This window comes from Penicillium waksmanii, assembly GCF_028829765.1.
Source record: "Penicillium waksmanii strain IBT 27052 chromosome Unknown utg000007l:1.0-4314555.0:1.0-4317578.0, whole genome shotgun sequence".
Classification (NCBI taxonomy): Eukaryota; Fungi; Ascomycota; class Eurotiomycetes; order Eurotiales; family Aspergillaceae; genus Penicillium; species Penicillium waksmanii.
The window spans coordinates 1,832,679-1,846,387 of NW_026643253.1; the positions used below are offsets into that span (position 1 = coordinate 1,832,679).

The 13,709-nt window shown below is 49.0% G+C and overlaps 5 protein-coding genes across 5 annotated transcripts; 1 reads left to right on the forward strand and 4 right to left on the reverse strand.

The window, feature by feature from the left end:
- Nucleotides 1-13: 13 nt before the first annotated feature.
- On the reverse strand, nucleotides 14-805 carry N7481_007508 (ankyrin repeat domain-containing protein; the record flags this gene model as incomplete). Its single annotated transcript, XM_057266727.1, has 1 exon — nucleotides 14-805. One exon carries the CDS (start codon nucleotides 803-805, stop codon nucleotides 14-16), a length of 792 nt encoding a protein of 263 aa, XP_057120928.1.
- Nucleotides 806-1,344: 539 nt separating this feature from the next.
- On the reverse strand, nucleotides 1,345-3,349 carry N7481_007509 (uncharacterized protein; the record flags this gene model as incomplete). Its single annotated transcript, XM_057266728.1, is given in 4 exon segments — nucleotides 1,345-1,746; nucleotides 1,762-2,192; nucleotides 2,285-3,013; nucleotides 3,046-3,349. The coding sequence occupies 4 exon segments, from the start codon at nucleotides 3,347-3,349 to the stop codon at nucleotides 1,345-1,347; spliced, it is 1,866 nt and encodes a 621-aa protein (XP_057120929.1).
- Nucleotides 3,350-5,499: 2,150 nt separating this feature from the next.
- N7481_007510 (uncharacterized protein) lies at nucleotides 5,500-6,245 on the reverse strand (the record flags this gene model as incomplete). The annotated part of the gene is made up of 3 exons (XM_057266729.1): nucleotides 5,500-5,806; nucleotides 5,932-6,162; nucleotides 6,226-6,245. The coding sequence occupies 3 exons, from the start codon at nucleotides 6,243-6,245 to the stop codon at nucleotides 5,500-5,502; spliced, it is 558 nt and encodes a 185-aa protein (XP_057120930.1).
- Nucleotides 6,246-7,271: 1,026 nt separating this feature from the next.
- On the forward strand, nucleotides 7,272-10,700 carry N7481_007511 (uncharacterized protein; the record flags this gene model as incomplete). The annotated part of the gene is made up of 5 exons (XM_057266730.1): nucleotides 7,272-7,526; nucleotides 7,592-7,857; nucleotides 7,918-9,451; nucleotides 9,550-9,984; nucleotides 10,041-10,700. 5 exons carry the CDS (start codon nucleotides 7,272-7,274, stop codon nucleotides 10,698-10,700), a joined length of 3,150 nt encoding a protein of 1,049 aa, XP_057120931.1.
- A 1,424-nt stretch (nucleotides 10,701-12,124) lies between these two features.
- N7481_007512 (bacterial low temperature requirement A protein-domain-containing protein) lies at nucleotides 12,125-13,702 on the reverse strand (the record flags this gene model as incomplete). The annotated part of the gene is made up of 3 exons (XM_057266731.1): nucleotides 12,125-12,370; nucleotides 12,426-13,477; nucleotides 13,567-13,702. 3 exons carry the CDS (start codon nucleotides 13,700-13,702, stop codon nucleotides 12,125-12,127), a joined length of 1,434 nt encoding a protein of 477 aa, XP_057120932.1.
- Between the last annotated feature and the right edge of the window lie 7 nt (nucleotides 13,703-13,709).

A 13,709-nucleotide genomic window follows, 5' to 3' on the forward strand; every position in this document is an offset into this window, starting at 1 on the left:
TCTTAACTACCCCCTATGCCTCGTGTTCACTATTGATATCAATTTCTGCCTGTCTGGCATCCCAGTACATCTCTTGAAGGTCTTCACTGCTATCACCTTCCACCTCGGCATCCTCATACACTCGTTCATTGATACCACCCTCTGCTTCTTCGACATCGCTGAATCCCAGGACGAGAAGTTCTGCTTCGATCCTTTGTTTAAATCTGGAAAAACCCTGAGCTTCTTCCAGCCTCACTAGTAGAGTCTCTCCATCTGTAGTTCGAGCATTGATGTTGGCCCCTCGTTCTACCAAAAGCCGAACCACATCTAAGAAATCATCGCAAGAATCTAACACACCGCGCAAAGATGAAAAGTGCAGAGGCGTTCGTCCCTGATAGTCTCTGGACTCAATACTAGCGCCTTTGTCGAGCAGAAATGCCGCAATTTCTTGGTTCAAATTTCGAGCAGCCAGATGCAGAGCAGTCTGCCCTTTGAAATCTCTCAGCTCAACCTTAGCCCCATGATCCACGAGCAGACATAGAGCTTCGGCTTTATTCCACATCGCAGCCGAATGGACTACGGTTTCGCCGTCTTTGGTAGTCCAATTGATGTCAGCACCTTGAGCTAGCAAAAGCCTGAGAATGGCAACGCGGTTGTGCTTGGTTGCATAATGAAGGACAGAGTGACCAAATTCCCCACGGCTATCAATACAATCCACATGGTCCAATAGGAAGCGAACCATGGAGCATTTCCCAGCTTCTACTGCAACATGCAAAGCGTTTTTCCCATAGTCATTCTCCTGTTCCAAATCATAGCCCCGCTTCATCACTCCTCAAGAATCGTGATATGGCCTTTCTTGATGGCGTGATGCAAAACTGTGTTATTAAATCGGCCTTGCAAAGTGGATTTTGCCTCAACTCCTAAAATTTGCACCAGAACGGTCTTCCACCAAAAGCTGGAAGCGAACAATGCTGAGCTGTACCCCTTCACATCGCGGTGATCAGGATTGGCACCTCTCTCCAAGAGAAGAGCGACTACTGCTTCATGACTATGATATGCTGCACGGCGTAGTGGCGCCTGGCCGTATCTGTCAGTGTCTCTGATATCGGCGCCATTGTCTAGCAGTAACCTGACAATCTCAACATTTACAGAAGTAGCTGCAGCTTGAAGTGCTGTCCCAAACCATCCAATCTGATGGCGTTGTGTTTCCCCTGTTCCGATATTTTTCAAAGTCTCCGTGAATTGAGAAACTACACTGCTTCGCCACAGGAAAGCATCTCTGCGAGTTTTTAACTCTGGCTCACTTCTTTATCGACGCACATCAGCACCAGCATCAATCAGATGTCGAACTACAACTTCATATCCTTAGCTAGCAGCCGCCTGCAATGCGGTGCCGAAGTAACCCCCTTCGGTGTTAACTTCTGCACCATTCTCCAGTAACAGGCGCACGGTACCAATGTTGCCGGCATACGCTGCAGCCTGTAATGCAGTGCCATATTTACCAGAGATGGCATTCACATGGGCATTGTGATTGAGAAGCGCCTGGATAATTTCTGGACATTGGGAAGACGAAGCTAGGTGAAGCACGGTGCCTTGCAACTTACCATCCCACGAGTGTGACTCGAATATATCTGTATTGACGTTCCTCTCGAGCAACATATTAAGGATTGTGTGATGGCCACCAATCAGGGCAGCATGCAAAGCGGTACCACGATAAGAACCGCGTTTCAAATGAGAAGAGTGACTGTTTCCCAGGCGATGGTAGTTCTAGGATGAAGTCACTTCGTCGATATCTACTTTGGCGCTCAGAATTTCCCGCACAACTTCAACCTGGCCATGAATCGAGGCCACAAGTAAGGGAGGCACTTCCCGAACTGCGGCAAATATGGGATCACATTGCTGTCGATACAATCGCACCAAGTTCAAATACCCTCGGCAACATGCAAATTTCAGCCCGTCAAAATCAATCCGTGCCCGTTCACCGAGTAGGAATTGCACAACCTTCTCTTGGCCTGTCTCGATTGCAGCACTCAGAGCCTTTGTCATGTCACTCGGGTCAAAGCCCTCATTTAAAATCAGTTGAATGATTTCCAGATATCCGAGCTTTGACGCGGCTCTCAATGCCACACTTCGATCTCTTGGGGAGGGCGAATCCTTTGAGCATCGCAATGCTTTTAGCAAAATCTTCACTATGTTCTTGCTTCCACCATTGGCTGCACAGACGAGAGGAGATGATCTAGATAACTCTTCGAATGATCTATCTCCAACTTTGCTATTATCAAAGAAGCGACGTGAACAGTCACACCATGATTGCGTCCAGGCTTGACAGGGTCAGCTCCCTTATCAAGAAGGGCCTGTACAAGATCCGTATCTCCCTTTATCGCCGCAAATTGAAGAGGAGTTCCGAAAGCCCAGCCTGAATTGTTAGGATCCGCACCTTTGGTCAATAGAAATCGCACCAATGAGAGATGCCTGCCTGCCGTCCCGAATCCTGTCGATTCGGCAATGAGATCAACACCGCATTCAAGGAGATACTGAACAACGTCCTGATATCCTCCAAAACATGCACTCATCAGGGAATCCCCATATTCAGTGCCAATTACAACCAATAGCGGAACCAATCTGACATGGCCACCGGTAGCCGCCGCTTGAAGTGCTGTATTGAGACGTCCGCTGTTGATATTGATATCTGCACCGTGCTCGATTAGTGTTTTGGTAATGTTCACGAAGCCATCGCGTGCTGCTGCTTGCAAAGCTGTACAATAATCCCCAGCTTTGAGATTGACCATTGCCCTGTGATTCAACAGTAGCAGCACAAGACCAATGTCACCAGAGCGTGCAGCTGCCTGAAGAGCCGTCCCGTAAACCCCGGCCTGCACATTGACCGCTGCGCCCTCCTTGATCAAAAGCTTCACTATCTGATAGTGCGATCGACGCGATGCCGCGATAAATGCTGTTCCGTAAGTCCCATTCTGAGCATTGATATCTGCCTTGGCCTCCAGTAGGCGAATAATAATTCTCTCATCCCCACAGGCTGCTGCTGCCTGTAGACGCTTCCGTACCGACCTCCTTCGATGTTCACATCGATACCCTCGACTTTCAAAAGAACAGCAACAGCATCATCGTGCCCTGCACGAGAAGCTGCCTGAATTGCAGCACCGAAACCATTCTCTTTAAAGTTCATGTCGAGACTTGGGTCCAGGAGTAATTGCGCGGTATCTTCACGTATCATTTGATCCGAGTAGAAGTTGCGATCAGCATCACGCCCCTGTTGCACCTCGATAGCATAGTCCACAGCCTTCCTTACAACGTCTGCGTAGTCCTCACCAGGAGCAGCTTTGTATACAGTTTGCATTTGCGAGGACGTCATCAAGGACAGTCAGCTTTTCTGTCGTGTGGGGCCATATTAATGACCTGTCCTCGTCGTCCAGTCTTTGATCGGTTCCACCCAAAGATCTGTTTGGTATCATAAATATGTTAGACTCGGATGCTTTATTTCACGGATATCCATGGATGTCCATCCTGATTCAAGTTGTATCGAAGGACTCCAGCGGTCGCTGCCTACCGGACTGCGGAGGCTGATATGCACCCTGCCCGTCCATGTCGGGGTGGATATATATTCAAGTTGATGTGAGATTCCGATCAAGCAGAAACCAATTTATCGATCTGGATGAGGCTCAATGAGATTATATGCCAAATACAGAGGCGAACTATTAAGTTTAAGAGGTTAATTGTCCGGAGTTCGGTGTCGAGACTGATGCTGACTGCGGGATTGCCATCTGCGGGCCACGCAGATCCATCTGGGCACCATTGGGTATTCATTGCACTTTATCAACACAGTGGCACTTTTTTAAGGTAATTTTGGAAGACAGTAGAAAGCCCTTGTAGAATCAGATCCATAGGCGCTTGCCCAAAGTAGCTGGACGAATGAAGACCTGTCCGGATATAAAAAATATACCTCTTCCCTTCACAACAAAGAAACAGCAACTGTAGTAATAAGTACAGATACAGAAAGCAAAAAATTGACCGACGCAGGGGTCGAACCTGCAATCTCTTGATTCGTAGTCAAGCGCCTTGCCATTGGGCCAGCCGGCCTTAGATGAAATGAAGCCCTAAAATTGGCTATATGGGGCTGAAGAGATTTTCATATTCATGCCCCACATACTACAACCAATCACCATCCAAAAGTATGCCTAAGTGTTCCCTCAACTACTAGCAGTAGATAGCGAGTGCCTTTCCCGTTTTCCCCTTTAGAAAATGAATTGCATTAAGTCCTCCTCCCTCTTCAACTTCCCCCTTTTTTCTCCACACCCAGATGTGCCCAATTTATTGGCGTCGCAAACCCCAAAGTTGACTTGGGCAATTCATCCCGCATTGAGACCGACAAGCCGAACGGAGTGTGGAAGTTTATATAACAAGGTCTCAGGATGAGATGAGTTTATCCGCGAGATTCCAAGTAGTTGACAATTTATATGATCAATCCGGGGGCTGAAAAACCAGTAGCAGCGGAGCCATGCAGATACTAGTCAAATGTAGCGGCAGCAACCGGAAAGTAAGTGTTCAGCTGCGAGTACAAGAAATCTGGGTGTGTTAATGCATATGACCCTCTACCTGAGCAAGAGAACGTGAGATCGGAGCGAGATACACTGCAGTAACCTTTGCAGTTATAAATGAATTGAATATGTATGACGAGCATTGAGCTGTCAATCAGGTAAAATGTACGAAGTAAAATAGATATAATTGGAAAAGAAGGTCCCATAAACACCAAGACGCCCAAGCCAAAATGGAATCACTCATAGCGCCGAATCATTCATGAGGTCGCGCGTCAGTGGGTGTGTAGGAAGCTTGGCAGATCGGGCAACGATAATGCCGGTACTCAAACCACGAGGATAAACAGCTTAAATGAAACGCATGATGACACCGATTGAGGACGAGGATCCCACTATCGCGTCTGGGACTGGTCCCTGCAGCTGCAGCTCCACAGCACGAGCCGTCTGAGGGGTCCGGTGATGTATCACGCTCGTGGGATTGGCGGCGGGGTAACTGGACGGGTTTTGGGTAGGCGAGATTGGGAGTGGATGATAAGGAAGAGAGACAGATGGGGCTGGAACAATATTAGCTTATTGTAGAGTTTATTGAGGGTCTTGGGGACGTGGAGGCTGAGACGGCTTGGTGAGGGAGCCTTGGGATTGGGCAATGGTTCAGATGATAAGGACTTTCGGCCAAGACTGCCAGTTGAAACAAGTCTGGTACGAAGACGAGGTGGGCTCTTGGGAATAGCATGGCATGGAAAGGCGTGGTAAGGCATGGCATTGCATTGCATGGCGTGAGAATGAAGTGAACAAGGAAGACAAAGCGACGCGCAAGATCAAAGAACGGGAGAGGTGCCGAAACTCCGAATGCCCAGGCGCCTAGAGTGAAGACGGGGAATGGGGCACTAGTGGAGAGCCTTATAGGGTAGTTCGGTCCCTGGCCCAGCCCTGGGCATCTGGGCGTTCCCCGCATCACATCATCCTTAGATCAGGCCAAGATGTCGGTGTCGGGGCTTTTGCCATTGCCAATCCCAGTGCCAAACCGAATACCAAGACCCATGACTTGGAATGATATGATGCAGGGAAGAGAAAGAGAGGAAGAGGAAGGTGAAAATGAAGGGATTTGAACATACCAGGTGTCTTCAGCATATTGTTCAATGTCACTATTCGTGTTCTGCTGTTCGAGCCATCTTTCCACGGAAACTTGTTCCATAGAGGAGCTCAAGACAAGAGCCTGGTTGACAGGACGGGCAGCAGCAATAGCTTGTCTCCTCCTGCGGTGCCACACCAGAAAGCTATTGTGTTGTAACGCGTGTTAGCCTTGTTCAACCTTCGAGACGATTCGCATGCATAAAGTGGGGCAGGGAGTATGCCAAGATCGGTCTGTGTGTCCGACCCAGTCAACTAACGCAGGACTCACATTGGAAGGATGCTGATTATCGAAAACAGTGCAATGGCCCCAATCACGATTCCGATCACCTCACCTTGGGCAAGGGCGGCATCTTCCAACATGAGTGGGGAGCATGGGACCCCGCAGGCCTGGGTCCACGCGAGGAAGATGTGGAATACGAGAACAGGGACGTTGAGGCGGATCGTCCAATAATCGTCCGCTTGCAACGTCAAAGTCGGGGAGATGAACGTCAAGTGTGCCCTGCCCGTACAGCGTGGATCGGGGGATCGCTCAGGCTAATCCTAGAAGGTGCAGATAACCAACAGTGATTGAACACGGACCATTCTTTTGAAAATCAGATGGCCTAGTATCGAAGGCGAATGAAGGTAGCCTTGGTTATGGCAGAGGGGACAGTCTGACGGCAAATATTTGCCACCTGGGGAGAGCGGAGGGTCGTTACAACAAAAGACAGGGGAAAATGGACCAGGACGGGCGGGCAGCTTTGAACCGCGCGGTGAACTCTCAGGCCTCACATAATGCAGGATGCCAAGGAAGGCTGAGGATGAGCCAAGAATGAGACATGTCGGGAAAACGCAGGAAACGCAGGATGAGCCGAGAAGAAAAGGGGAGACTCGTCCAGCGCGGAACGCCAAGGCACGCCGAGAATCCCGCTCTTGGCACTCCGCGACTCTCTCCGCCAATCACCGCTGAGTGGCGGTTCATAACCGAACCAACGCCGAGACCAGTCGTGTGCGTCATCAGGGCCTCGGCGGAATAAAATAGATACTGCGCCAAGTTGGGTCCGCCGGAGGCCGAACTCTGGTTAGATGTGGTGATTGGTCGAAGCGGGGGTTGAGAAGTTCCCCAGATTGGCGTAAGAGATATTCGGAGCCAATCTTGGGGAAGGGTTCGGACCCCGTTTGCATCGCTGGGCAAATTCGCCATTCGGTACGGCCGGTGCACCCGAAGCCTGGAACAATCCTGGATTGGGACAGTTCTGGGCGTGAGCCAAGACAAAAGTATTTATATCAGCCAAGGTCCCCCTCGGGGGAAAAGAAAGGAAGATAGAACCTTGGAACTTTTGAACAGAAGTGTACTTTAGTCCAGACTGAGGATCAAATCTTATTTTCATAAGAGTACATTCTCCTTGACATACACATCTACCCCCACGTGTACACGTGTATGGACTCGCATTCTCTTGAGGATACTTTCTACATGACACCCCCTTGAAGAAAGCCCTATAGACGTATACGACTGCACACTGCATTCTACAAATACCCTTTGTATCGCACACAACCCCCCATCTGCACATCTGCAAACGAACCTCATCCTTCTTCGCAAGGACACTCCTAGACACTCGACGCCGCGTGATGTCTAAGGAGAGCCCCCAAGCACAAGGCTCCAAGTCATCCAGCGATGTCTCCACGCAGTATCTTTCCAAGCCGGCTCACAGTCTCACCTATGAAGAGGTGATTCAGGAACTCGGCACAAATTCAGACAATGGCCTCACCACGAGCGACGTCAAACAGCGCCTGGAGAAATATGGCGGAAACGTTTTGGAAGGAGACGAAGGTGTCTCTTTTGCTAAAATTGTCATTAGACAGATTGCAAATGCCATGATGCTGGTAAGTGCAATACCCACTGGAACACGGCGAAATATGAAGACTCAATGCACTAACAACACCAACAGGTTCTCATCATCGCTATGGCCGTTAGTTTCGGTATCAAATCATGGATTGAAGGTGGTTTTATCGCCGCGGTGATCGCCCTGAACATCGTTGTTGGGGTTTACCAGGACTTTGCCGCTGAAAAGACAATGGATTCTCTTCGATCTTTGTCTTCGCCCACAGGCGTTGTCACTCGAGATGGTAAAACTCAAACTGTACCCGCCCAGGAAATTGTTCCGGGTGATATGGCCGAGTTGAAAGTTGGCGACACCGTGCCTGCTGATCTTAGGTACGTTCAAAATCCCGGAGAAGACGCAGAGAAATATGGCCCAAAGCTAACCCTTCTTAGACTTGTCGAAGCTATGAACTTCGAAACAGATGAAGCTCTACTCACTGGCGAATCTCTCCCCGTCCAGAAAGAAGTCGATGCCACCTACGATGTCGACACCGGCCCCGGCGACCGTTTGAATATTGTCTACAGCTCTTCCACAGTAACCCGCGGCCGCGCCAGAGGTGTCGTAATCGGCACTGGTATGAAGACTGAGATTGGTGCCATCGCTGCTGCCCTTCGTGGAGGCGATTCCAAACGCCGCCCTGTCAAGCGTGGCCCCGAGGGCGAAACCAAGAAGCGCTGGTACATTCAAGCCTGGACATTGACCACTACCGACGCGATCGGTCGTTTTCTCGGAATCAATGTCGGAACTCCCCTCCAGCGGAAACTCTCGAAGCTCGCGCTTCTCCTCTTTGCTATCGCAGTTGTATTTGCAATTGTTGTCGCAGCATCTAACGATTGGCGCGGTGATAACGAAGTCATCATCTACGCTGTTGCTACTGGCCTGGCTATGATTCCTGCTTGCTTGGTTGTTGTTCTGACGATTACAATGGCAATGGGGACGAGACAGATGGTGCAGCGACATGTCATTGTTCGAAAGCTGGATTCTCTCGAGGCCCTTGGTGCTGTCACCAACATTTGCTCGGATAAAACTGGAACCTTGACACAAGGTCGCATGGTCGCAAAGCGTGCTTGGCTTCCATCCGTGGGCACTTATTCTGTTGGAGCATCAACGGACCCCTTAGACCCCAAGGAAGGAGAGCTAAGCTTGACAGATGCGGCACCTATTGAGCTGAGTGCTGAATCCCGTGCCGGCGACCCTGCTGCACCCGAGGATCTATTGAAAGGCAGTGGCCTGTTGAAGTCATTCCTGAACGTCGCGGCACTAGCCAACCTAGCACATTTGCACAAGTCCGCCAGCGAGGGATGGCAAGCCCGAGGCGAACCAACTGATATTGCCATCCAGGTCTTTGCTTGGCGTTTTGACTGGGGGAATGATCGCCTGATGAAGGGCGAGAAACCCATCTGGCGCCAAAAAGCCGAATACCCGTTTGACTCCAGTGTGAAGAAGATGTCGGTTGTCTTTGCCAAACGCGACGAGGAAACTGGAAACACACAGGAAATGATTTTTAGCAAGGGTGCTGTTGAGCGCGTTCTTGAAACTTGCACGACTATTCACTGGAAATCCGACTCTCCCATCCCTCTTACCGATGAAATCCGCCACCAGATCCTGCAAAACATGGAGGCATTGGCCAAGGAAGGTCTGCGTGTTCTTGCGCTGGCTGGCCGGGAACATACTGGAAACAAGGAAAGCAACGAACCCCTTCCCCGCGAAGAAATCGAGAAGGATCTTGTTTTCTACGGACTCATTGGATTGTATGACCCACCTCGCCCTGAAACCGCAGGTGCCATTGCCCAATGCTATAAGGCCGGCATTTCTGTTCACATGGTTACGGGTGATCACCCGGGTACTGCGCGCGCAATTGCTGCGCAGGTTGGAATTATCCCGTCCAATATGGATATGGTCGCGAAGGACGTCGCTGATGCGATGGTAATGACTGCTTATGACTTTGACAAATTATCGGAAGATGAAATCGACGCACTGCCAACACTCCCCTGGTTATTGCTCGCTGTGCCCCTAACACCAAGGTCCGCATGATTGATGCTTTGCACCGCCGCGGAAGATATGTCGCCATGACTGGTGATGGTGTGAACGATTCGCCCTCTTTGAAGCGGGCTGACGTTGGTATTGCTATGGGGCAGAATGGTTCCGACGTGGCCAAGGACGCTTCAGAGCTTGTTCTAACCGACGACAACTTTGCCTCGATCATTAACGGTATTGAAGAAGGCCGCAGGATTTTTGACAATATCCAGAAATTCGTTTTGCATCTGCTGGCTGAGAACGTTGCTTTGGCAATTACTCTGCTCATTGGTCTTGCTTTTAAGGATGACTCCAATCAATCTGTCTTCCCTATCTCCCCCGTTGAGATTATTTGGATCATCATGGTTACTTCTGGTCTTCCTGATATGGGCTTGGGAATGGAGTCCGCGGCTCCAGAAGTTATGGACCGACCGCCCCAGAGTGTAAGTTGAAAGAGAATCCCCTAAATTTTACAAGTGCAAAAGCTGACCTGAGGTAGAAACAAGGTATCTTTACCTGGGAAATCATTGTCGATACACTCGTCTACGGTGTGTGGATGGCAGCTCTCTGTCTTTCCGCCTTCGCTCTTGTCATGTTCCGTTGGGGTGATGGCAACCTTGCCATGGGATGTAACACTCAATACAACGACGCCTCTACAGACTTCACTTGTGACACCGTCTTCCGCGCCAGAGCAACCACATTCACCTGTATGACCTGGTTTGCTCTCTTTCTCGCATGGGAGATGATGAATCTTCGCCGCAGCTTCTTCCGCATGAAGCCCGAATCCAAGCGCTACTTCACCCAGTGGATGTATGATATCTGGAGCAACCGATTCCTCTTCTGGGGTATTATGGCTGGCTTTGTGCTTGCTTTCCCGATTCTGTATATCCCTGTCATCAACCACAGCGTCTTCAAACACACTGCTATCTCATGGGAGTGGGGAATTGTCTTTGTTGAGACAGTGCTTTTCTTCCTTGGTATCGAGACTTGGAAGTGGTTCAAGCGAGTCTACTTCCGTCGCCAGGCCCGCATGCAGAAGGACAAAGGAGACAAGGGTGGAGATCAGTACTATCTTGGAGACTTTAATCGATATGTCTCTATGAGCCGCTCGGAGACTCAAGCCTCTGGTGGCATGAAGACTGAAGAGTCGATGGTTTAAGAACGGGACGAGAATTTCATACTAATTGGTGCATATGGAGGGCTATTAGCACACTGTGATTCCCTAGCATACGATTGATGAATACATAGATTTGCTTTTATTTTATTCTCTCTGCGTGAACTTTAATATAGACTTGTATCGTTAAGAATCAATATTATAAGGATATTGAAAATGTTTTGGAAAATCATGTGCTTCATTTATGGTTAAGCCGAGCTACCAGTAATACTGTTGCCAAAGGTATTCCACGAGTTGAAGATGGATCCAAACCAAAACATAGAAACTGTTATATTAGAAAAGTCCAGTCTATTCAGCCTGTGTAGTCACTGCCTCAAAACTGCAGCATTAGGGGAAAATACAGGTGGGTACAGCAAAATGAAGGGTCAGCCAGATATTACTCAAAACAGCCGAACTAGGCCACAACTTAATACTCTCGCCTGCCATAGGATTCCAAAGCCTTTCCATCTCCGCGGCCTCTTCATCTCTGCTATCTACAGCTTCATCGGCTCCAAATATTAGAGCCAATCTGAGCCTTCCAACCGCTATTCCAATCCATTTCAATCCATTCACTATCTTCCAAACCGCACAGCACGCTGCTTTTATTAGTACATTCACGCCGAATACTGTGCTCTTAATAACCTGGCACCTCTCATCAAAACAGAAGGTCACGCCAGGCCCGCCAAGGTGGTCAGTCCTGAACTTCTCAATATCTGAATAAAAGTTGCCAAGGAGTGCACGAAGCTCGTCACAGAAGTCGGGGTTGCAATTAAACGTATCACTCAATCCCGAAATAGTTTTAACGAGTATTTCCCGGTCTTCAATGAAAGTGTCAGGGTCACTTTTCGGTATCCTGTAGATACTTTCCATGATGTGCTGGAGAACGTATAGCTGAGACGTGACTATGAGACAAATATTTTTGTAGCTTTGATCTGCTTGATATTATGGGGCCGGGGAAGGCAAAAAGCCGGAGTTTAAATAAACGAAACGTGAGATGTTAAAGGCCACACAAATAAAAGGAGTATATGCGATACAAGTTTCAGCTCAGCAAAATTAATGATCTATTGTCTTCAGTACTATAAAAAAAACCCAACAATGTACTTGTTGGATGCCGCATATGAAAGGCGATCGCAGTGAAAGCAAATAACAAAATCGAATATGAAACACGCCGAGGAATCTGCTTTGTCTCGTTGCCAGACTTATTTGCTACTATGTATAGCTACAGACAAACTCTCATAACAGATCAATTCATAAAATTGTATTAAATACTAGTATTTAAATATCTACACCCCTCCAACAACGCAAGTGACGTCGACCCATGCCAATTATAAAGTTACTCGTCCGTTGAATATCCATGGATATCCATCATGAAGCAGCGCGGAATTTCCGGAAGTGCCATATGACTGCCACAATCTTCGGCTTTATCCCGACTAGGGCATCGCGGCATCATTGTCTTTAGGTCCCTCTTCTTGTTGGTGAGTTTCAGGATAATCGATGTCGGTCCAACGTTCAAAGAAGCAAGCCCCCTTCTTGAGCGAACCGACAGTTTCCCAAACCAAGCAGGCCACATACATTGCCATTATGATTGAAAGAATCTCCGTGGCGTTGAGATGGTGGGCAAGTGGAAGTAGAATAGTGATGAGACCGGTGATCGGGCGCATTATGATGCGAACGTGCTAAAATTAAATCAGAAACCAAGAGAATTGCGGCATTATTACAGCACAAACTAACCTTTGTCATCAATAATGTGCCTGGTTCATCTTGGCAGGCATGGATCAGAGCAAAGAAATATAGGCACATCATTCCCACACCAAGGCCTTCGCAAAGCAACCACCGCTGCGCGTCCTCGAAGTCTTCTTCAGCTACCGAGGCCGCTGCGACGTGCCCACCTGCTAAAAGGGCAGCAATGAGTGGTAGATGAATCATGGCGAAGGAGAATGCGGTGTAAATATTGTGTCGCAGTGGGTGAATGCTTTCCATAGACCCATCGGCATGTGTGTACAGCCAATTCAAGCAGAAAGCAATGATCAAAGTCCAGATAGCACGCAGGAGGCCCTCATTAAATCCGACAGCGGCATTCGAGCCCTTGACAATGAGATAAAGAAATTCACCCAGAACAATAATATAGAACGCCGCGAAGCGGTCAATCTCATGTGCAATATCCACAGCAGTTGAATACTTCACGTGAAGCAACTTCTTCGCCGCGGGACTATAGCAGAAAATCCAAGTGATTTCCTCCAGTGATACCGCGACCGCAGCAGCCGCGATCTTGCCTCGAAACGATATATCCTCGAAGTAGAGAGGAATATAGATACACAGGCATATTGTCGAAAGAACGAACCACAGCCGCTGTTGCCGACGGTGGTGATAGCTTGCGAAAGAGAAGACAAGATGCGCAAGATTGCTCGTTACACGGGCGACCATGTAGGAACCGACTGCTGCACGCATGGCGCCGATATCTTCGTCAACCAGAGGAGCATTGTTTCCGTAAACGACAAGCACTGCCATTAGCCAGAGAATTAGGAGGCGTTGAAGGAGGTCATCATTGTAAAACGAGTTCATCAATTCGCGAATGTCGCTCCATATGTGCCATGATGGAGCCAAGACTAACTGTAGACATATCGCGGTTAGTTGCCGCATGATCGGGACGGAGCTCTGCGTGTAGGGGGGGTAGCTGACTATGTACTTGACAAGTTTTGCGCCCGAAATGTCCTCCGCGAGGAAATCCGCGAAGTTAGATAAGATCGCGACGTATAGCAAGTCGAGGAATAGTTCAAAGCGACCTGTAAACGCGAGGCGTGAGCAATGGATTTTTAGAAGTCGCAGATCGCGCGTCCACGAGTGTGACTGCACTCTCTGAAGGTGTGCTGACCAGCTTGTCTTTCCTCGTCATGACGCTTGACCAAGCGACCGTGCTCAAACCATTGAAGCGCACGAGGTTGTCGGAGCAGAAAGCGCGGATTTTGCGCCTTCAGGTCATGCTCGTCGATTCCTAAAGCCTCCGACATGGTGTAA